At 40.4% G+C, this 23,298-nt stretch overlaps 1 protein-coding gene across 2 annotated transcripts in view; it reads left to right on the plus strand.

Moving 5' to 3' along the window:
* etnk1 (ethanolamine kinase 1) overlaps positions 1-15,188 on the plus strand; it is a 42,867-nt gene extending 27,679 nt beyond the window's left edge. The window contains exons 8-9 of one of the 2 annotated variants that reach the window (XM_052034034.1): positions 7,036-7,148; positions 9,480-15,188. In XM_052034034.1, coding sequence (XP_051889994.1) covers positions 7,036-7,108 — 73 coding nt within the window. In that variant the 3' untranslated portion in view covers positions 7,109-7,148; positions 9,480-15,188. Of the gene's footprint in view, positions 1-7,035 lie in introns of both variants that reach the window. The other variant, XM_052034033.1, reaches the window with a different exon arrangement.
* Positions 15,189-23,298: the final 8,110 nt, after the last annotated feature.

Below are 23,298 nucleotides of genomic sequence, written 5' to 3' on the forward strand. Positions count from 1 at the left end.
AATCAATACTGTGATTTGGGAAATTGACTCACATTGAGGAGGCAGTTGAGGAGGACCCTTGTGGGGACTTTTCCTGGATACTGCAGTTGAATATGTCTCCTTTCTTGAAGATGGTCATGAATGCGGCATTCCTGAGGTTTCCTGGCATGTCATCCTTTGCCCAAACAGAACAGAATGCTGGAAGCCATCACCAGGTCATGCTGTGTCAGTGGAGAGAGAAACAGTTGACATTTTTGGTCAAGTACTCTTCATCAGAACCAGATATATAAGAAAACAAGAGTGTTAAGTTGAAAAGCCGCATCTCCCCAATTCTCCTCTTGCAGCATTCTAAAGAAACTATTCCCCCTGCAACTCCCTGAAACTTCCATCTTCATTAATCCCTTCTCACAGCACTTTCCCATTCACCTGTGTGCCATATAACACCTGCATCTTCCCACTAGGTAGGGGGATGAAGAGTCCATCCAGGTGACATCAATTCACTTTACTTCCAATTAAGTATTATTTCCAATTAAGTGTATTGCTCCCAATTGGAGAAACCAAGTGTAGATTGGTGACCACTTTACAGGACATCTGTTTGGTTCGCAAGGGTAACCCTGAGCTTGGAGTCACCTGTCACATTAATTCTCCAGTACGCTCCCATTCTGACCACTCTTACATTGTTCCAACGATGCCCAGTATAAGCTTGAGGAACAATGGCTGTGGATAAGATGCAGTACTTACGACTTAATGTCAAATTTAACGATTTCAGATAACCAATCTGCTTTTTTGCTCTCTCCTTGGATGTGGCTGGACCACTCATCTTCAATTTCTTTAATTGTCTCTACCTGCTGATTTTAAAGCATTTGATGCCTTGAGAACTTTGGGTCCGCACCCTATCACAGACATTCCCTTTGTTCTCTCTACCCCTCCCTTCTCTGCAACTTAAAGTCCTTGACTGGAAATGTCATCTCTGTTTTTCTCTCTCCCACTGATGCTGCTTTGACCTGTTGAGTGCTTCCAGCATTCTCTTTTTGCTTACGGGGTTTCTGACCCCAAGAATGGCGTTGATAATGATCTGGATGTTTGGCCTTCAGCCCCAGGAGTAGGGTTGACTGTGAGCCAGTGCTGGGCTTCTGGCCCAAGTATCAGCCTGACATCGAGTGTCTTTTGTGCTGAACCGCCTGAGTTCAAACTGCAATCTCCACAGTTAGGCTAAAGGTCAAATGCTGCCCTAGCTATATAAGCAATTTGCAGTTGTTTAAAATTCAGATTAGCTTGATTAACTCCATGCTCCACATATACAATCAGAAAGGGTATCGATTCAGTCCTCTTTTATGTTTGTTTAATCCATCTCAATGTTGATGGGGGAGGGTGGTGCCATAATGCAGTGGTTTCCATCAGGGATTAGAAAAATTGTCCAGGATTGCAAGAAGGCGATTTTTGCTGGATGTGTACGCATTAAAATGTTAGGTGAGGCCCACTATGCAGACTGTAAAACTGACCATGAATCACCTTCACGAGAGTAAGCCTGGAAGACAAAAATAATCATTGAACAAATTATATATGACTAGAAATAACTAACAATAGTTTTTGTTTAAAAAAAAGCACTTCTGAATTCTAAAGTGGTCTTCGATTACAAAATTAAGAAGAATTAAGAGGGCTGAGGTTTCGATAGTTGGGGTGTCAGGGCATTGCCTTGGGATAAGGGGTTGGCAATTTAGGATAGAGGTAAGGAGAATTTTTTGGGATTCTCTGCTTTAGACGACTGTGAATGCTCATTGTTTAGATATTTTCAAAGCTAAGGCTTTTGTACAGAAGGGAATCATATTATGTACAGTGCATGGGGAAATAACATTAGCAGGAGCTGCTTTAGGCTCGTGGCCTTCTCTGCCATTTGGTAAGGTCATGGCTGCTTTGATCTTGGCCTTTTCTGCATGATCCTCATAACCCACGATTCCCCATGTGTCTTTCGCAGCCTTGAACATATTTCAAAGACTCAGCCTCCACAGGTCTCTGGGGTACAGAAAGTGAAAGACTTGGAACCTGTTGAGAGAAGACATTTCTCCTCCATCCCTGACCCCTTATTCTAAGACTGTGTTCTATGTGCTAAATTGTCTCATGAGGAACAGCATCTGCCCTGTCAAGCCCCCCTCAATCTTAATTTTTCCAGTAAGATCACATTTCATTTTTCTATAATCTAAAGTGTATAGGCTTAACCTGCTAAATAATCCCTCAGGACAACTCCTTCATCCTGGATCAACTTAATAAACCTTTCTGATCTGCTTGTAATGCAAATATATCACATCTTATGTAGAACTAAAACTACATAGAGTGCTTGATGTGTGGTTTCACCAATGCCCTGTGTAGTTGTACAATAAAAACAGAAACTGCTGGAAATAATCAGTAGGTCAGGCCGCATCTATGGGAAGAGAAACGGAGTTGACCTTTCTGATGAAGGGTCTTCAACCTGAAACATTAACTGTTTCTCCTCCTACAGATGCAGACTGACCTGTTGAGTATTTCCAGCATTTTTGCTTTTATTTTAGATTTTCAGTATCTGAAGATTTTTGACGTGTGCAGTTGTAGTAGAATTTTCCTACTTTGTATTATATGGCTTGTATTGCATTCAAGACCAACATTCCATTTGCTCTCTTCATTACTTGCTGTACCTAAATGCTAACTTTGCTTCACATTACAAGAACATCCTGATCACTTGATGCAACGGCATTTTGTAGTTTTCCATTTAAATACACTTTTTCCGACCAAAGTGGATAACCTCATATTTTCCTTTGTCATATACACCATCAGCCACACTTTTTGCCGATTTACTTAAGCTGCTCAACAGAGGTAATCAGGGAAGAATAGGAAGACAAGCTGCTGTGGCTGATTCTCCAGCTACTGTTGGATTGAGAATAGGACACAAGTCCAGCCAACAAGTACACAAAGGCAGCAGAAGATGAATGTATAGGTTGCAGAGAAATCACGGATGAGGAGGAATAGATTACCTTTGCCTCTAAATGAACTATTTTGATACTGTAGCTGGATCAGAAACCTGACTAATTCAAGCAAGAGTCTAGGAAAGATGGGCACTGATTTAGGATGCAACATCAGATGATATAGGGAGTTAAGAGGAACGTTAGATGGTCAATAATATAGTGTGAAATAGGGTCAAAGATGTGGGAAGTGAGTTACATGAACAAAATGATCAAAATGGCACTGGTGAGACCAGAGGGAATCTGGAGAAGGATGAGAGTTTGTGACTAGGGTGGGGGCAGGACTCCTTGGAGACAGTTCAGCTCAGTGGGCAGTCTAGAGGATGGGAAATGGCAGCCACAATTGATTGGATGTTCTCAATTTTGATGTACAAAGTCCAGGAGCTCCTTGCATTTAACTGGAGGTGAGGATAGAGGAAGTAGAAGGTGAAGTTTAAGAAGATGTTTTGTAGTTGGAAGAAAGCCTGGTGTTGTTTTTGTATTCCCAGGATAATGCTGGGATGGAAGCAGTTCTAGTCAGAAAGGACAGGCCCTGAGTACTTCCTGATTCAGTGGATCCGATGGTGAACAGTTAAACCCTTGTCCTATCTGTTCGTGTCTGTGTATTCTGGACTTGTAGCAGTGGAACTGACCAGTGTGACAGGGACAATGGCCAGGGTGAGTAGAGTAAACCTTTCAATGTGAAACAAGACAGCGAAGATGGAGACTAAGGTTTGGATGAGCCAATTGTTTGCTGTGGGAACAGTCAACCAAAGAATAGGCAGCTGGGATTTTGGAAGTGCATTTATAACGAAATTGGACAGGTAATATAATTTTTGTCCTACATTTTTTGGGCAAGAGACCTAAGCAAGTACAACATTTATCATTTATAGGTTTTCAAATGTTGCCTTGTGTTGGACTTGCAGTTGTTTTCAATCTTGTGTTCAAATTGATTGAACAATTTGAATTCTCCATTGCTATATCAGACAGCCACAAGATGGCATTGTACATTGCATATACTTTGCAGACTTTATATAAACTGGATGTATGTTGTGGTTTATATTGAATTTAGAAATTTTTATCTCCTTCTCTGCCAGAATTATGAACTATTGCATGTCTCTCAAAGCTTAGTCCCTCAAAGTTCCAGTATAATTTGAGAGTTGTTGGTGTCATTTGCAGCTTTGAGTGATTTCTTACCATGTTCGGTTCCTAAATGTTGTAAGAGAACCTATCTGCTCTGCTGTTGGGGATCAGGAACTCTTCAAGCAGTGCTGCAAGTGCAGTACCATTTAAGATGCAGCCTGCATAGGTCCTGCTCACTTCTGGTTATTGCTCTCAACAAACATTAAAAGCAACAGTGCCTAGTTTGAAATTCTCGGCAAATACTGTATGTAAAAGTTCCAATTTTCTTTCTTACGAGAGGATCAGGAACTGGCTGCATGTCTGGAAAGCACCTGGAAGTTCATTCTTTCTGAAAGGAGTGCCTTACTTATTTCTGTGCCCTGGAAATCCAGCCCCTGAAGCTCAAGATCTCAAGTAATTTTGCTAGTTTATTCTATTTGTTAGTGCCAGCAGTCCGGGATATACTCATTAATTTACCATTCATCTGCAGCCCTGAGGGTCTCTGAATCATACGCATGCAACACAGGAAAACACGAGGCTGGACCCCCTTCCTGCTTAGGGACAAGTGCTCAATAGAATTTTCTTGCTTGTGGCTGACTTTGTGTGCAGTTGGGATGTGCAAAATGACGTGAAGTATAATTTATTTTGCGGTTGGTAATTTCTGTATTTATATGTGGATTTGTGATTTATGTAATAAAATCTTATTGTTCCTAGGTTAGCCACATTTTGAAGTCGCTACCAAAATGTACAGGATATTTTAACTTTATGGAAAATGCTATTAACACTTAAGCGGGAAGTAACTAATTAGTTTCTTTTTTCACTATTTGGTGTTCATGGTTTCAGAAGGAATCTGGAACACAAATGACTGTTGCTATATTAATGTCACAGTAGCAGCTTCAGAGGAGAAAGGAAGTAGCCAAAAAGCCTTCGCAGTGGCAGAAAAATTTACTTTGGGTGAGGAAGAAGAGGCAGTCATGTTTTTCCTTCATAGAATGGGAATAAATAACTGAAGTACTTAATCCTAGTAAAACAATACCTTGCATAGTACACTGTTATTTCTGCTGAAACCTGCAACTTTTGTTTTCTATGTAATGGATGTGACAAAGCATGGGGGAAGCAATGGATGTGTCGGTGTAAATTTTATACAATAGACAGGTTTTAATATAGTTGGAAATGAGTGTAGAGGTGTTAACACTTTTAACTCTGCACGATCTTAATTATACAGGCTACAAGAGAAAATTTAGTTTAAAGTTTCCTCTGGCATTTAATGTTGCAGGAATGAGTTAAGATATCACTACAGGCAATGACAAATTTCCCAGAATTATGCATTGGAAAGGAGATTTGCAGAAGGCAATCAAGTTAGTCGAGCATATTGGCATCTATAGGAAGTGTTGTGTGAAGTACAGAGGAATGCTGCAGGGGAGCACTAATTTTATGCATATGCTAATGAAGTGCGACAGGGACAAATTACTTATGTACTTTTTTTGAATAATGTCTGTTCTACTTTGATCCTATAATAGAACTAGATTTTCCTTTACTTCAACAATTAAGTGATTTAGATTGATTTAATAATAATTTTTTTCATATTTTCTCATTCTTATTTGTGGTTCACCAGTCAGCCAGTAAATGTGACTGGCAAACATTTGTTTCTCACATTCTTCTTAGCAATTAATAGCACATTGTCTTTTTGTTTTAAAAGTCTTCACACGTAAGTATAGATGGGTTTATGCATACTTTTTAAATTGGGGTATGTTTTGTTGCCATAGAGAAGTTTCTTTTATGATATTAATGCATTTCCAATGTGAAGCATTTTCATTTCTTTGTTCTTCATGTAACATCAGTGCAGAAGGTGATTAAAATATGATGTAGAGGGTAAAGATGTAAGCAGTGAATCCCTTTTTTGTCTGGTACTGTGAGATTTTCTGTTTAATACATCTATAATGTGATTATGTTCACTTTTTTTTTGCTTCCATCTGTATCCATTACATTAGCACTGCTCCCAGTGAGAAATCTTTCTCTGGGGAAGTATTACAGTGATGTTCAGCTTGCTGCCTTGAATTACTTTATTGGAAGTGTGAATGTCAGGGAAATATCGACTGTGTCCTTTAGAAGTAAATTGTAATGAAGCTTTAGATGTTGTCAATGGATTGCAGAGTTAAAGCCATATAGTAAAGATCTGCTTTTCACGATTTGCTAGTGGACAATTTGATCATAAATAGTTTTTGTAGTATTTGTCATTTTCGCACAACCCTCCACAGATCATATTTAATCATGTAGTCATGGTGAAATCTATTTGTGATGCTACACTTGTGCTTGACTGTTTAGGATCTAGTACCGTTTTCAGTTTATAGTCATTTGTCTCTTCCCCAAACTTGCTGGTGTTTATCTGGTAGCTGCAGTTGCCATGTGTATGAATTGGGAGAATTCACTATTGTAATGGAAACAAATAAAGCCATGCAAGGTAATGGTTTTATTTGTTCCCATTACTATAGTACATATTAAATGTACTATTTTTCACTTGAAGATTATTAAAATGTAGTAAAATGAACAACTTTTTGATATTGGGTGATATAAGATGGAAACAAGTAAAATTTAAGATTTGTTTACTTGTGCAGCTAAAATAGAAAAACATATGTAATGTTTTAGGAAATGACGACTGAAAGATTTTGGTACAAAATGTGTGATCTAGGTGCATCTATGCAAGTTTGCATGTTTACTTGCAATGTCTCATTTCTTGGATATCAGACCAACTCGGGTATTCTTTCTATGTTCCTTCCTGTCCCTTGGCACAACATGCATTTATAACAAATTTTCCAAAATCATGGTTCGTGTCATCACTACTACTTTGCTGACTGTCTTTTATGCTGCAGTGTACTTGCCATCTGGTCTCGGAGATTTATTAATATTTCTCACATATATGAAATTAATCCTGGTGTTTTTGCTTTTTCCACCCACCCCCTAGATATGCAGTTGTACGATTCCATCAGTATTTTAAAATGAAGCCTGAAGTTATGAACCTGAAGCTGCCTGAATGACACACAAATTCATCCATTCCTACTGAAAGAACTTAAACAGGTTGAATGAGTCGGGTGTTTAGTGGAATACTTTAGGAATACTAAAAGTTCAATGGTTTCTAGAATACCATGTTACTGTGTTTAAACTAAATAGAAACTCAATCAGAAATGATGCTTATGGTACAGTTTTAAGGGTTTGGTATTAAATTTGCCATCCAACTAGGGTGAAAAGGTTTTTTTATACTATTTTAGCAAAAACTGCAATTGCATTGCAACTAAAAATTATAGTTATGCCTTAGTAAATGCCCCTCCTCTATACATTTGCTACTAATTGTGTTGAGGTAAAATCTAAAATAAGCAATGTTATACATATGCAGAAGATAGTCTGTTTTGTAAAACCCTTGCCTGTGGGCTGGGCTTTAGCCTTGCTTTCCAAAGGTGGCCTCAGCATTGTGAGATTTAATATAAATAAGAGAAATGAAGAACAGTAATATATGTACCTCTGTGACAGGAAAAGTATTTTCTCTGAGGAAATATCAGCTTCCACAGGAACCAGAGTTTTGTCAGAATGGCCCAGTTGGTACATAATTGCTCTAGTCACTCACGGGTGCTTATAATGTTCCAGAGGCTACTTTGATTCTTGCATTTCCCTTGCCCATCTAACATGTTGATCTAATTTGGCTCCCAGTTCTGACCACCAAAAGAAAACCCAAATTCCCAGAATTGTTTCTGTACATTTTTTTGGTGTCCTTTTCATCTTCTGCTTCTATTAACTCGACTGCTAGACCCACTGTCTAGAATTCTCCCTCAAGCTTCCTTCACCCTTTATTGCAAAGACTCTTCCTCTTTTTAATGCCCTTTGACAAAACTTCCACTTTAATATTGTGCAAGTTGAAAATTCTAGGAAAAAATGTTCCAGTGGGAGACGATGTGATGCTTTGATTTCAACGGTGTCTATAGGGATTTGAAATTATGTGCAGACAGCTGGGAGAAACTAACCTGATGTTCATTTATGAATAGAGTCTGAACCAATTCAGGCCCTTTATCCCATCCTAAATGATCTTGGTTATCATCATATTATGTGGTTCCTGGTAGTTTTGAGCCTTTAATTTGTCATGCTCTTAAATAGTCATTTCAGGTCTTTACAATATATCCACCAGATCTTGTGTAGTGTTGAGATTTGGATATAAACTACTTCAATCGATGCTTTAGCTGGAAGGTTAAGTGAATGACCACACAAATCCTAATTAATTCAAATTACTCTGGAGCTGGATGTAGCTGGAATTTCTTTGGAGATTTCCCATTGTAACTTTGGCTAATGTTGTGCACAAATGGCGTGAACAGTGTTCTACTGCATTCAGAAAGAGTTTCTGCCAAAATAACAATAACATCTCTGGAAAAATTGCACAGGCATTCCATCCACCATCTAAAGCTTTTAGTTAAAAATTGCTTCAGTGGCATAATTACATTATTAACTCTTCATAAAATCCTTTCTGTTGCCATTAACATGGGATATTGTTGCCTTTTGAATTTACTTAACGATCTCATCAGTCTCCTTACCCCTCCCCTTATCTTCCTGTAATCCTACAATTTGCTCTCCCTCACATGCCCATCCATTCCCCTTCGATTCTTTTTGCTGTTACCCTATGCCAAGGGGAAATTTATAACAGCCATTCAACCTAGCAGCGAGTCTTTGGGAGAAAAGTAGCGAACTCAGAGGAAACCCATCTGGTCACAGGAAGAACATGAGCACAGAATCTGCACTGGAGGTTAGGATCAAACCTGGGTCACTGGATCTGTGAGGCAGCAGCACTACTTGCAGCCCTGAGGATTCTGACATACCTGCCCAGTTTAGACTAAAGATGTTGGATAAAGGATTATAAAACTATCCCTGGGAAGAACAGGTTGATGGATATTCAAATAAAAGCCTATTGCAAGCACCGAGTTCTTCCTGTAGGTTTAATTTGAAGAGCAATGTGCTTTCACATGTGTTGGTTGCTCAAGCGGGTTTTAATATTATAGTCAAGGACATTGTTCTGGGGGCAGGAAAATTGTGGAAGTAAAATATGGTTTACAACATACCAGGAAGAATCCTATGTAATAGAAGTGGAATTTAGCTTATTCAATAATAAACCAGTATCCCTAACTGCAAAACTGTATTTTTAAAATCATCTGAATCTAATTTAAGAATCAGATTTTGCTCCTTCAGTCGTTGAATCATTGACTCTGGTCACGCTTAATCCGTAGCCTTTTTTACCACTGACGTTGATATCATGAGATAGAAGTTATGGTGCCTGTCAATAACTTTAAAGTATTTTGCTCGCTTTTTCTAATCATAGTTTGAAATCTTAATAACAAGCTTTGTGTTGTGTAATTATACTCCAAACTACAGGCAGACTTAAATGAGGACTGGAATGGGATATTTTGCATAATAAGTGATTGGTGGAAGATCATTCAGAGATTTGAACATAAAAGTCCTGAAGTACTTGCAACTTCCAGATGAGTCTTTCCCCTCTTTGTACCAGCTAGTTGAATCTAAAGATGTGGAGATCAAAGCAGGTGGAACGCTATACTAATTTAGTAATCTGAATATTGTACAGGTATAATAAGATCCTATTAGTGTTTTGCGATATTATAAAGCTGGAGTTATTTCAAAGCCAATGGTCTCCAAAGTAGATTTCAGTTATAAATTTAAGATAACTAGAAGTACTAACCTCATTCATATAGCAATGGATGAAAACAGTGTAACATTGATTGTAACAAAGGGATAGTCAGTTATATTGCAATGTTGTATGAAACAAGATCAGCTTCTGTCAGAAAACATATAGTGGAGTCTCTGATGTAAGTGTGATGGTAATAAACATATTTAAATGGTTCTGCAATACTTGAACAAATCTCCAGATTTTATATTTTGTAAATGGCTGAATTGTGAAGCATTTAAATTAATAGCTCAAAGCTGGGTACTGCTTGCTTTTACATTTAACAATTCACTTACTATTAAGATGGCCTTTTTCTGTACGTAAAATTATTTCACTTCTATAACATGAATGTGAAATCTATTAATTGTGTTGATAGCTTAATGGCCCCTGAGAAAGGGAACTTGTTTTGAACAAGCCAGTATCCAATAGGATAGATGTATACTGTTTGCACCTCAGTTATAGAGATGTTAAGTATCTCACCTTAAGTGTATTTATCTTGTAAATAAACTATCTTGAGCTAAGCTGCAAGATCTATGTATTCAGCTAACCATATGCTGAGACCTAACTATGTACAGAATATAAAATTATCCTCCATATTGTACAAAGAACGTTGCATGTATTTTTGTCCAATGATGATATTTAGCTGGTTTTTCAAAGTTAATACAAGCTTACAAACTCCCACATTGTCTCAACTATATTTCCTCCAACCCTGCTTCCATTCCATTCTCCCTGTTCCTCCATCTCTGTTGCATTTGCTCCGATGGTGAAACTTTCCACCAAGGTGCCTCTGAGATCTCTGTCTGCCTTCCTGAACGATGGCTTCCCCTCCGTCATACTTGACAGAGCCCTTGAACACATCTCATCTATTAACCACACTTCCCTTCACCTCCTGGACAGGGCAAGAACAGAGTTCCCTTGGTGCTCACTTTCTGTTCCACCAATCTCCACATCTTTCAACAAGATCCCACTGACAAACACATCTTCCACTTGAATTCCCTTTCAACATTTCAAAGGAACCATTCCCTCCCTGGTCTGCTCTTCTGTTCCCTCCCCCAACCACTCCCCTCTTGCAGCAACACAAAGCACTGGAGGAACTTGGCAGGTCAGGCGGCATGTATGAGGGAAATGGACAGTTGACATCTCGACCCGAAGTGTCGCCTGTGCATTTCCCTCCATAGATGCTGTCTGACCTGCTGAGTTCCTCCAGCTCTTTGTGTGTTGCTCCAGATTCCAGCAGCTGCAGTCTCTGGTGTCCCACTCTTGCAGCATTTTCCCAAGCAATTGCAGGAGATGTCATGCCTGTCCTTTTTAGCTCTTTCCACCGTCCAAGGGCCCAAACAGTCCTTCCAAGTGAAGCAGCGAGTCACATGCACTTCTAATCTAGCATATTACATTCAGTGTTCACTAGGTTATCACTTCTACTTAGGAGAAACTAAACAGACTGGATGACAACAATACAGACTACCTGCATTCAGTCCACAGGTGCGATGCTGAGCTTTCTAGTTGTCCTCTGCTTTAATTCTCCATTCCACTTCCTCTGGCCTCCTGCACTCTTACGTTGTTGTCTAGTGTAAGCTTGAGGTATAGCACATCTCCCATTTGTGCACCTTGCAGCCTCTATCAACTTTAGGTAACTCGCTTTCTCTGTGTCAGAACTGGCTATTTCTGCTGTAAATCATCCATCAGTGACAACTGGCTTAGTTTTTCTCTCTTCATTAGCACAGCCTGACCTGCTGGGCATGTCCTGCAGCCCTGCAATCCCCATTTGTTCACATTTCTATTCTCACTCTGACTGCCCTCAATTCATAGCTTTTCCATCACAGAGGTTTACAGCACAGAAACTGGCCCTTCAGCCCACCATCTCCATGCTGATTATCAATTACCCATCTACACTCACCCCATTTACCAGCACTTGGCCCACAGCCTTCTGTACCTTGGTGATTCGGGTGCTCATTTAGATATTAAATGTTGTGAGAGAATCTGCTTCCACCACCCCCTCAGGCAGTCTGTCCCAGATTCCAATCACCCTCTGGATGGAAAAAAAAATCCTAAGATCCTGTCTAAACCTTTTTTCAACACCACTGTTACGGAGAAAAGTTTCTTACAATCTACCCTATTTATGTTCCTTATAATTTTGTATAACTCAATCCAGTTCCTTCAGCCTTCTCCACTCCAAGGAAAACAAACCCAGTCTCTCCTCGTAACTGAAACATTCCATCCCAGGCAGCATCCTGTTCAATCTCCCCTGCACCCTCTCTAATGCAATCATCTACTTCCTATACTCTGGTGACCAAAATTGTACACACTACTCCAACTTTGACATAACTTATGTTTTTTAAAGCTTTACCATTACATGCCTGCTCTCATATTCTATGCCTTGACTAATGAAGCCTTGTGTCCTGTATGTCTTCACCACTGTATCTACCTGTGCTGCCACCTTCACAGATCCTTGGACTAGTATACCAAGGTCTTTCTGTTCCCTGTTACTCTTGAGGGTCCTACCATTTATTGTTATGACCTAATTATTCCTTACAAAATGCATCACTTCACACTTAGCAGCATTAAATTCCATCTGCCATTGTTCTGCCCATTTTACCAACCGATGGGTATCTTCCTGTAATGGAAGACAATCCTTACTACCAACCTCAGCAATGTTGTCACAAGCTTACTGGTCATATTTCCTACATTTATATCTGAATTGTAATGTATGTGACAAACAGGCTCAGCACTGCTTCCTGTGGTACACTTCTGGTCACAGGCTTCCAACCACAAAAAAAATCAACTCTCCACCATCACCCTCTGTCTCCTAACACCAAGCCAAGTTTGGATCCAATTTGCCAACTTTTTTGGATCCCTTTTGAATGAATCTCCCATGTGGGACCTTGTTGAAGCCCTGCTGAAGTCTATGTAGACTACAACAACTGCACTGTTTTCATCAATGCATTTTGTTAACTCTGGAAAAATTCAATCAAATTGGTCAGACAAGATCTCCCACTAACAAAGCCATGCTGACTAGCTTCAATTAACCCCTGTTCCCCACGTGTGGATTAATCATGTCCCTCAAGACTTTTTCTTCCAACAACTTCCTTAGATTGACAGTCCTGTAGTTACCAGGCTTATCCTTGAATAGAGGTGCCTCATTTGCCACCCTCCTGGTACCTCACCTGTGGCCAGAGAAGATTTATAAATCTCTGTCCAGATCCTAGCAATTTCCTCCCTTGCCTCCCATAGCAGCCTGAATAAATCTCAAACAGCCCAGGGGACATCCACCTTTAAGCCTACTAATACATCCTCTTTAATGCTAACATGTTCTACAATTTCACCACACCATTCCCTGAATTCTCCAGCTACAGTGATCTTCTCCTTAAATGAATACATCTTATCTGTATTTACTAAGACCTTACCAATGTCCTTTGGCTCCACATACATATTGCCACTTTGGGCCCTACTTTTTCCCATGGTTATCTTCTTGCCCTAAATATACTAATAAAATGTCTTGGGATTTTCCTTGATCCTGCTCCCTAGTGATATTTCCTTCTGTCCTCCTGTTCTATTTTTTTAAGCATTCACTGCACTTCCTATACTGCTGAAGAACCCTGCCTGTTTTCAGTTTTCGATACTAAACTATGTAATATGCTTGCAGGTTTTTTTTCTTTATCCTGCCCTCTTATCCCTTGACATCCAGGGTTCCCTGGACTTGCTGTCATTGCAGCCTAACAGGACCACACTTGCCCTGAACTCTCCCTGTTTCACATTTAAATGCTTCTCACTTGTCAGTTGTAGACCTACTTGTAAGTAGCTGCTGCCAGTCTACCTTTGTTAGGTCTTTCAATCTTCCCCCAACCCAGGACCTTAGTGTATAGACCATCCATATTCCTTTCCATAACTAACTTTGTAATGTAGAGTTATGGTCATTATTTCCAAAATGCTCTCCCACTACCACTAGATTAGATCCGGTAATGCCCCTGTGGTCGGTCTGCACACTGGCTCAAAAACCTCCCCTAGTCAGAATTTTTTTAGTCCATCCTTCAGCCTTTTGCACTAAAGTGGTCGCAATTAATTTTGGGGAAATTGAAATCACCTGCTACCATAATCTTGTTACTCTTGTATCTCTCTGTGACTTCTCTGCAAACCTGCTCCTCTTTGTCATGCTGACTGTCAAGAGGCATGTATTATACCCCCAACACAGTGATTGCCCCTTTTTGTTTCTAAGCTCTACCCTCATTTGAAGAGCCTTCTAGGATACTATTCTCCCTGTGACTGGGCGGGTTTCCTCTGGGTGTTCCAGTTTTCTCCCACAACCCCAAAGACATGCAGGTTGGTAGATTAATTAGCCACTGTAAATTGCCTCTAGTGTGGGTGAGTGATAGAATCTGGGAATGGGGGGGGCAGTAGTGGAAATGGGGCTGGATGGTCAGCATAGATTCAATAGGCTGAAGGGCCTATTTCTGTGCTGTATGACTCTATATATTCCATTACTGCAGGGATGGACGGCCCAAGTTCCATTTTTTTCTCTCTACCTGCCCCATTAACTCATCGACTCTACAACGTATCCCGATGGCAATCTCAGCCTCGCCCTATCGGAGGTGTTTCCTTCGTATTCATCTTCCCACCTTCTCTGTGACTTAAAACATCAACTTTTTCTCTTTCCGAGTTTTGACAAAGGGTCTTCGATCTGAAACGTTAACTGTTTCCTGACCTAAGTGCTTCCAGCATTTTCTGTTTTAGATTTCCAGCATCTTGATCTCCATTTATCGTTGAAACAAGATGTATAACAGTATAATTCTGTATGTTTGCAAAAATGTATGAACCTGTTAGGGTGGTTAGGACATTATACATAGTTGGTATGGATGGGTAGATAACTATTGGATTGTATTAGTTAGAAAAGATTATTAAGAAACTGTGACAAAGAATAAACTCTGAAATAAACATAGATCCACAATTTCTTTACAAAATGTTATTACATAGAACTTTAAAATTGAAATATTCTCATGTTTGAAAAGTTTGACTTGCATTCAAATCAGTTTTTCAATTTGGTTGTCGCTTTTCACAAATCAAATTTAACATATTCTTTTGTCCATGAATGTGTACAATTATAGAAGTGTAAGAATTGTATGTTTTATTGTAAAGTTTATCTCAAATTGCAGAAGTTCAGTTTTGACCAAGTTTGATGCTACTAAATAAAACTATGATTGTTCCATGTACATTTGATGGTCAGTAAAGACTTTAAGATTAGTGTGAAGATTAATCTGGTGTATTCTCACCTCCTGTTTGAAGCATCTGTTCTTTTCCTGTGAGTAGCACAAACCATGGAAAATTCTGTTTGTTATGAAAAGCTCCAATATTAATTTGGACTGTTTGGAAATACTTTGCTCATTTGATTGGAATCTGTATGTAATAAACCTGGGATGACGGAAGCTATCCTCTTGACTTTTTATTGGAGGTTAAGGGAAAACGTAAGCTGCCAGAAAATGCGACAAATGGGAAGCATTTAAATGTGAAACGGTGAGAGTTCAGGGCAAATGTGGTCCTGTTAGGGTGAAGTAACAGCAAGTCCAAGGAACACTGGATGTCAAGGGACAGAAGTAGGATAAAGAAAAAAAGTTGCAGGCATATTACAGGTATAGAAGACTGAAAGTGGATGGGGCTCTTCAGCCATATAGAAAGCATAGAGGAGTGCTTAAAAATAGAACAGGAGGGCAAAGGAAGGCATGAAATATCACTGGCTGGATTTGATAACTGAGAAGGAATTCAGAAAGCCTTAGTACTGTGTCCTGTTACAGATCAGTCCTAAAGTGTTTTTCTCATGTGTTTCAATCCTCTCTTTTAGATGTGTAAAGAACCAACAATATACCGGGGAAGGTATTGCATATTCAAATTTGCTTTTGGAAGATGCAGAGTTAATCAAAAAACCATTCAATCAGGTTTATTATCACTGACATATGTAGTGAAATTTGTTACTTTGCGGTAGCAGTACTGTGTAACATAAAGACAAAAATTACTATAAGTTACAAAAATAAATTGTGCAAAAGAGGAATAGTGAGGTAGTGTTCATGGACCGTTCAGCTATCTGATGGCGGAGGGGAAGCAGCTGTTCCTGAAGCCTTGAGTGTGGGTCTTCAGGCTCCTGTACCTCCTCCCCAATGGTAGTGATGCAAAGAGGGCACGTCCTGGGTGATGAAGGTCCTTAATGATGGATGCTGCCTTCTTCAGGAACCGCCTCTTGAAGACGTCCTTGATGGCGGGGTAGGTTGTGCCTGTGATGGAGCTGGCTGAGTCTACAACCCTCTGCAGCCTCTTTCGATTGTCTTATTATTATCATTATCTTCCCATCTACCAAATTAAGCAACCTTTACTATCTCTATTACAGCTAAGTACTGCTTTTGCAAATATTTAGTTATATGTCCACTTATTATTTAATTAGCATTGATCTACTCAATGCAACAGAATATGCCTGCTGAAGTTAACTAGAGTGGTGAGAACATGTCTGGTCACAGTAAAATTGTGAGAGAAGTTTTTGTAGCCTAAAGAGCTTAAATTAACCATCAAAAGTGTAGTTTAGGAACATTTCCTAAAGCGGCATTAAGATCATGAGGTGGACCCGGAGGTTTTCAACCTGGGCGTGAGGACGCAACTAGGAGTGTAATCAAGCAGTTGTGCTGAATTGTGTTTTTGGTTGTGTATATCAGAAATACTTTGATGTAAAGCGCTTGAACAATGGGCCATGTGCAACCTGTATTGGGGGTGCAACTGCATACAAGTACGATGTTACTTCAACAGTACTGGGCATAGAGTTCCTCGCTCTGGATGCAAATTAAATTGCATTCAATATATGGGCTAGCACCTGCAACAGTTATAAAAACTCAATGTGTTGGAGTTTTAAAAGCGTTGAGGTGGATGGGACTTAAAGATACACAAGGCCAACTCTTGGTTCCATTCACTGCTGCAATCCATATGGAGTCCAGAGACAGGGCCAAGTCTTACTGGGATTCCCCATATTGTGCTGGGGAATCACCTCTCAGTTCTGGCCTGGCACCTGAGTCCCAGTGCTCTGGGGACTGGTGAGCAGAGATTTGGTTAGTGGGAGGATAAATACTCCTTGAGTTTAATTTTTAACTAATAGAAAAGATTAAGTTGACTCTTTCAATTTTGAGTTTTTGAATGCCTAAGACATTTTAAAAACCTTTAAAATCATTTCCAACTTTCAGATCCAATGGAGTTCTCTCCCTGGTTTTGAGGCTACTGGACTCTGGGGTATACCCTCTGCAAACTGCCCAGGTTAGTGGCAGCATATGTGAGCAGAGGTTCCAAGTAGGCCACTTAAACTTTTATTTTCTATAATTTAAAAAATACACTTAAAAAGTATTCTTCTTCCCGCTAAGTAGAATGAAAACAGCTTTCTGGGCTGCCTAGCTCACTAAATGGCTTGATTATAAATTGTCCTCTGAAGTGATTGTAGAAAATCTCTCATGATCATTTCTTACAGGGATCTTTTTACTGAGATCACCCATTTCTTGACTTTTAAAAAAGAAAACTGGAAATAGGAACATGGTTTTGGAGATCTGGAATCTTTACTATTACTGAAACTGACAGCTATTGCAGGTTTTCACAAATTACCCTGTGCAGTCAGGCACTGGGAGGCTGCTTTGCATTGATGTGTTTGATAAATTAAATGGTGCTTATTGCAGGGACATTTTGGAGAAGGTAATCTGCTCTGGAAGCAGATGCAATTGAACTAACTCCTAAAACAATAACTGCTTGAAAATGACCATCTCTTTCACTCATCTGAAGAACATCTTGGATTCGGTTGCTGTTTATGTAATTATCTTGCTATGTGAAAATTTATCGCCACATTCACTTACGTTATCCCCGTGACTGCGTGGTTTTCCTCCGGGTGCTCCGGTTTCCTCCCACATTCCAAAGACGTACGGGTTAGGAAGTTGTGGGCATGCTATGTTGGCGCCGGAAGCGTGGCGATACTTGCGGGCTGCCCCCAGAGCACTCTACGCAAAAGATGCATTTCACTGTGTGTTTCAATGTACATGTGACCAATAAAGATATAACTAAATTACCTAGGAAATGGAACTGTTCCATGTAAATGTGACAAACTAAACTTACATTTATACAGCAACTTTCGGGATGCACTAAATTGTTTCACAATCAAATAAATACCAGAGCCTGTATTGTATGTGAAAGTGGTAACTAATTTTTCAATCAAGATTCTCGGAAAGGAAAATAGAAAACTAGTCACACTATTTGATAATGGGAGGCATGATGAGAGGAGCATTCTGCTTATCTTCAACCAGTAAAAAAACAAACTGCTGGAGGAACTCAGCAGGTCAGACAGCAACTGTGGAGGGAAAACGACAGTTGATGTTTTAGGTTGAGACCCTTCATCAGTCCAGATGTAGGGTCTCGATCTGATACATTGACTGTCCATTTCCCTCTATGGATACTGCTTGACCTGTTGAGTTCCTCCAACAGTTTGCTTTTTGCTCCAGATTCTAACGTCTTCAGTCTCTTGTGCACCTATCTTCAAACAGTAGATGGTCAAAGCAGTCCTCATGAAATCATACAGAATAAGTCTAAGCTGCCTCAGCTAACTCATTGAATATCATCCAATCAGTTCCATTCCTTGGTCTTGTTCCTGTGGCCAAACTTGTGTTCTCTTCAATTTCAGAGGAGCTACCTGTTGTCTTAGATAAAAGTTAAAGATCCCAGAATGTCACTGAAATGAAGGCAGAAAAAGTCGGCAGATGAGCCAGCATCTGTGGAGAGAAACCATTAAAGTTTCCAGTCGATAACCTTCCCTCAGAACTGGGAAAAGCTCCACATAAGATATCTTTATTGGTCACATGTACATCAAAACACACAGTGAAATGCATCTTTTGCGTAGAGTGCTCTGGGGGCAGCCCGCAAGTGTCGCCATGCTTCCGGCGCCAACATAGCATGCCCACAACTTCCTAACCCGTACGTCTTTGGAATGTGGGAGGAAACTGGAGCACCCGGAGGAAACCCACACAGACACGGGGAGAACGTACAAACTCCTTACAGACAGTAGCGGGAATAAATAAGTGTTAGGATGCAGAGAGAAGGAGAATGAGAGAAGGTCTGTGATGGAGTACAAGGTAACATAAATTAAACAATGAAATATGTTGGAGAACAAAGGGGTAATGAGACAAGGAACAAAAGGTCTGTGATGGAGATATAAGTGGGGTAGCAGAGTTACTAATTAAAATTACCCAAGGAAAATACAATGGATGCTGAACATCTGAAGTAAAAAAAATGCTCATTACCCTGGAATTCTTGAGGACATTGTTGAATCAAGAAGGCTGTAATATTTCAACTCATCTACTTGGAAGGTGAGTTCTGCTCCTTGAAGTTGTGTTGAGATTTATTGGAACAGCCTAAGAGACCAAGGACAGAGAGGTAAGTGTGGGAGTGGGTTGGGAATGAAAGTGGGAGGTGAGCAGAGGCTTGGTTTCTTTTAAGTCAGCGTGCCGTATTTGCCACTCTTGATATTCTTCCGTCTATATTGAGAAGACTAAGTGCAGATTGGGAGATCACTGCAGAAGAACTCCATTCAGTCAGCAAGCATTGAACTGTGCATGTAGACCCAGGCTGCACAGTTGGTAAGTCTGAAGCTGCAGATTTTAACTTCAAGGCTGTGCAACAATCTGAAGTAAATTTTCATTGTAAGAAGATGCTGTTTTAAAGCAGCTGAGATTAACTGAACCTCCTTTCTCCCACCCATATGTTTAGAGCAATGTTGCCTAATTGATTAGCAGCATGACCTAATTAGGAATCCAAATGTGAATAATTGCATTTCTGATTAAGTAACAGACACAACTGGCTTTCCTACTCATTTTTCAGGGTATGGGTGTTTTTAACTTCCCTAAGGTGGTGGTAAGGTGCCTTCTTGAACAGCTGCAGTCACAGAGAGGTGCAGCACAGAAACAGACCCTTCAGCCCACCATGTCTGTGCCAAACCTTAAGCACCCATTTTACACTAATCCTACCCTAACCCATTGTATTCTTCCCACATCCCCACCAATGAATGCCTAGATTCTACCTCACACTTACATTCTAGAGGCAACTTACGCTGGTTAATTAGCCTACTTACAGCCTACTTACTAGAACATAGAACAGTACAGCATGGGACAGGCCATTCGGCCCATGATGTTGTGCCGATTTGATGCCAATTTATGCTAAATGTCCTCTTCCTGTGTATCATCCATATCCCTCCATTCCTTTCATATTCATTTGTCTATCTAAAAGCCTCTTAAACTCCACCAAGCTGCCTGCTTCCACTACTATCCCTGGTAACCCACTCCAAGCACCTACCACTCTCTGTGTGAAAAATTTGCCCCTCACGTTGCCTTTAAAGCTCGCGGCCCCCCCCCCCAACCTTAAAAGCATGTCCTCTGGTGTTTGACACTTATACCTTGGGGGAAAAGATTCTGACTGTCTACCTTATCTATGCCTCTCATAATTAAACAAAAAACCCTATCAGGTCTCCCCTCAGCCTCCAACACCCTAGGGAGAACAACCCAAGTTTGTCCAACTTTATAGCTCATACTCTTTAATCCAGGCAGCATCCTGGTAAACTTCTTCTGCACCCTTTCCACAGTGTCCACATCCATCTACTAACCTGCACGTCTTTGGGAGGTGGGAGAAAACCAGAGCACCCGGAGAAAACCCACGTGGTCCTGGAGAATGTGCAAGCTCCATATAGACAGCACTGGAGATCAGGATTGAATCTGGGTTGCTGGAACTATAACACACCAACTTTACTAGCTGCAGTGTGCCACCCATTCTGTGCTGTTGATCGAGAATTCCGGGATTTAGGCCCAGTGGCAATGAAGGAAGGGCAATATATTTAGAAATGGCGCTTGATTTGGCAGTGTTCCCATGTGCCTGCTACCCTTGTCCTTTTTAGTAGTAGAGGTCGCAGGTTTGGGAGGTGTTATACAGTTATAGAGTCGCTGACTTTTTTTGCCCACCTACACTAATTCTATTTATCCACATTAGGTCAGTATCCTTCTATGCCTTGCCCATTCAATTGCCTTGTTGCAATGCTTTTGGTAGATGGTACAAATCCTAACCATTGTGCACCAGTGATAGAGGGAACAGATGTTTAGGGTCTTGGATGGGGTGCCAATCAATCGAGCCTCTTTGTCCTGGATGGTGTCAAGCCTCGTGAGTTATTTTCCACTGAACCAAGTGAGTTTAAAGGGAGTTAGGAAGTATACAAGCACTCGGGACCCTGACTCAAGCCTACAACCCTGGCTATGTGACCCTAGTTAATCTCAGTGAGCTGCACTGGGGAGGCCATGTCATTCACATGCCTGATGCCAGATTCCAGAAATGGACAGTCTATTCCAACCTCCGCTGTGGGAGGAAATTACCAGGCAGACAAAGGAAATGATTCAAGGGATGTGCTCAAAGCCTTCGAATTATGCATCCCCACCAGTCCCTGGGAACCTCTGGCCATTCAAAGTGGCAAAGGTATGTTCAGGGTGGTGTTGAGGACCTCAGCGGGAACACACACGAGCCCTGCAGTAGCAGAGGAAGGAGTGCACCACCTCGCAAACTACACACCTTCCTGCCCTTCAGCCACCTCACGTCCCATCCGTGGAAAGAGTCTGTGGTTCCCGTATCTACCTGATAGACCACCTCACAACCCACAAATCCGGTTTGGAAGCAAGTCACCCTCATTCCGAGGGATTGCCAGAGAAGAGGAAAACTATGTTGGAGGTGGCATCTTCCAGATGGGCCAATAAACCAAGGCTCTGTTAGGTCACCCAGGTGGATGTAAATGATCCCTGACATTATTTTGATTAGATTTCTCCACAATTTATATTTTACCACCCACCCAATGTAAATAACACAGATTGCCTGCTCACATATCTCATGGTTATTTACAGGATCATCCTTTTTTTGTTGCATTTCTAACATAACGACCAATATTTACTCTTCAAAATTATTCCATGTGCTGTGAAAACTTTGGAATGTCTTGAGGTTGTAAAAGACTCTATTTAAATAGCTTCTTCCATTGCTTTAGAAATACTTCCACTATATAACTGCAGCAAAATAAATAGATCAGTTTACTGAAACCTTTCCCTGACCAACAAATTGGGTTTAGAATACTTGTACAGAAAATCATTTAATAAATTCGAACGAAAGAAATTTTTTCAGTTTCCTGATAAAATATTTCAAGAGCCGCAGGAAGCTGTTAATCAGGAGTTACACAAAAAAAGTAATTGCAGATGATAACACTATTAACTTCATGGTATTTATCTCTGGCTGTTGCAATGCACTTAGTATAACAAAAGAATGTAATCACACCGCCGGCCCAATATTAGCTTCATCTTTAGAAGAGAATCTTATTGCAGCTGAAACAAGTAGTTGCTCACATAAAGAATGAGAAACTGGGGTGTAGATTCATCTTGATTAGCATTGCCAACCTAATTACTGCAGGAGGAAACAATAATTAACTGGAGTCTAACCTCATTAATCATTGTGTGCTTGTTTCAGACTATTTTCATCTGATAAACGAACAAGGTGTATATTTTAACACAAACAAATCCCAACCTAATTTGTACACCATTTGCAACAGGAAACTTCATATCACTTCAGCATTTGGTCTCAAAACAAGTGTTTAAGTGCCACTGCAGAGTATAATTTAGCTATTTCATTCTTATCAATAAATAATGCTCCCCTTTTTGGGAAAACTGATTGAAAAACATAATAAAGAATCTAAATTTAGTATTTTATTTATGGTGCCATCAATCTGGCAAATGATCCCACTGACATAAGGACTGTGTAGGTTCTCTCTTGCAGTTCCCAGCATTGGCCAGCTGGTGTCCCCAGTCATTGACATTCTGATGTACCTGACAAGTCTCACCCACTTCTCCTGCCCAAGTTTGGTCAAATTTGACATTAAAACTTTATTTTCAGTATCCACAAAAAAAAGCATGCACTTTTCAAACATGCTTGGGGCAAAAATATCACAGCAGTTTTTAAGTCTGACTGCAATATAAAGCTACAATTCCCAATGCAAAGACTGTTGAAAGTATCCTGACTGGTTGCATCATGTTCTGGTATGGCAATTCCAACGCACAGGACCACAAGAGGCTGCAGACAGTGGTGGACACAGCCCGATTCGTCATGGGTACAGCCCTCCCCACCACTGACAGCATCTATAGGAGGCGCTGCGTCAAGAAGGTGGCATCCATCATCAAGGGTCCCCACCATCCAGGTCGTGCCCTCTTCTCGCTGCTACCGTCAGGCAGGAGGTACAGAAACCTGAAGTCCCACACCACCAGGTTCAGGAACAGTTACTTTCCTGCCACCATCAGGTTCTTGAACCGACCTGCACAACCCTAACCCTACCTCAGCAATGGCTCACTATGGACAACCTCTTGCACTACCATGGATTTGTCTCTGATTGTGCTTTTTTTGCACTAATGCCTTGTTTTTGCACTTTTGCACTTTTTCTCTCTCTTCACT

This window comes from Pristis pectinata, chromosome 19 (genome assembly GCF_009764475.1).
Source record: "Pristis pectinata isolate sPriPec2 chromosome 19, sPriPec2.1.pri, whole genome shotgun sequence".
NCBI classification, from domain to species: Eukaryota; Metazoa; Chordata; class Chondrichthyes; order Rhinopristiformes; family Pristidae; genus Pristis; species Pristis pectinata.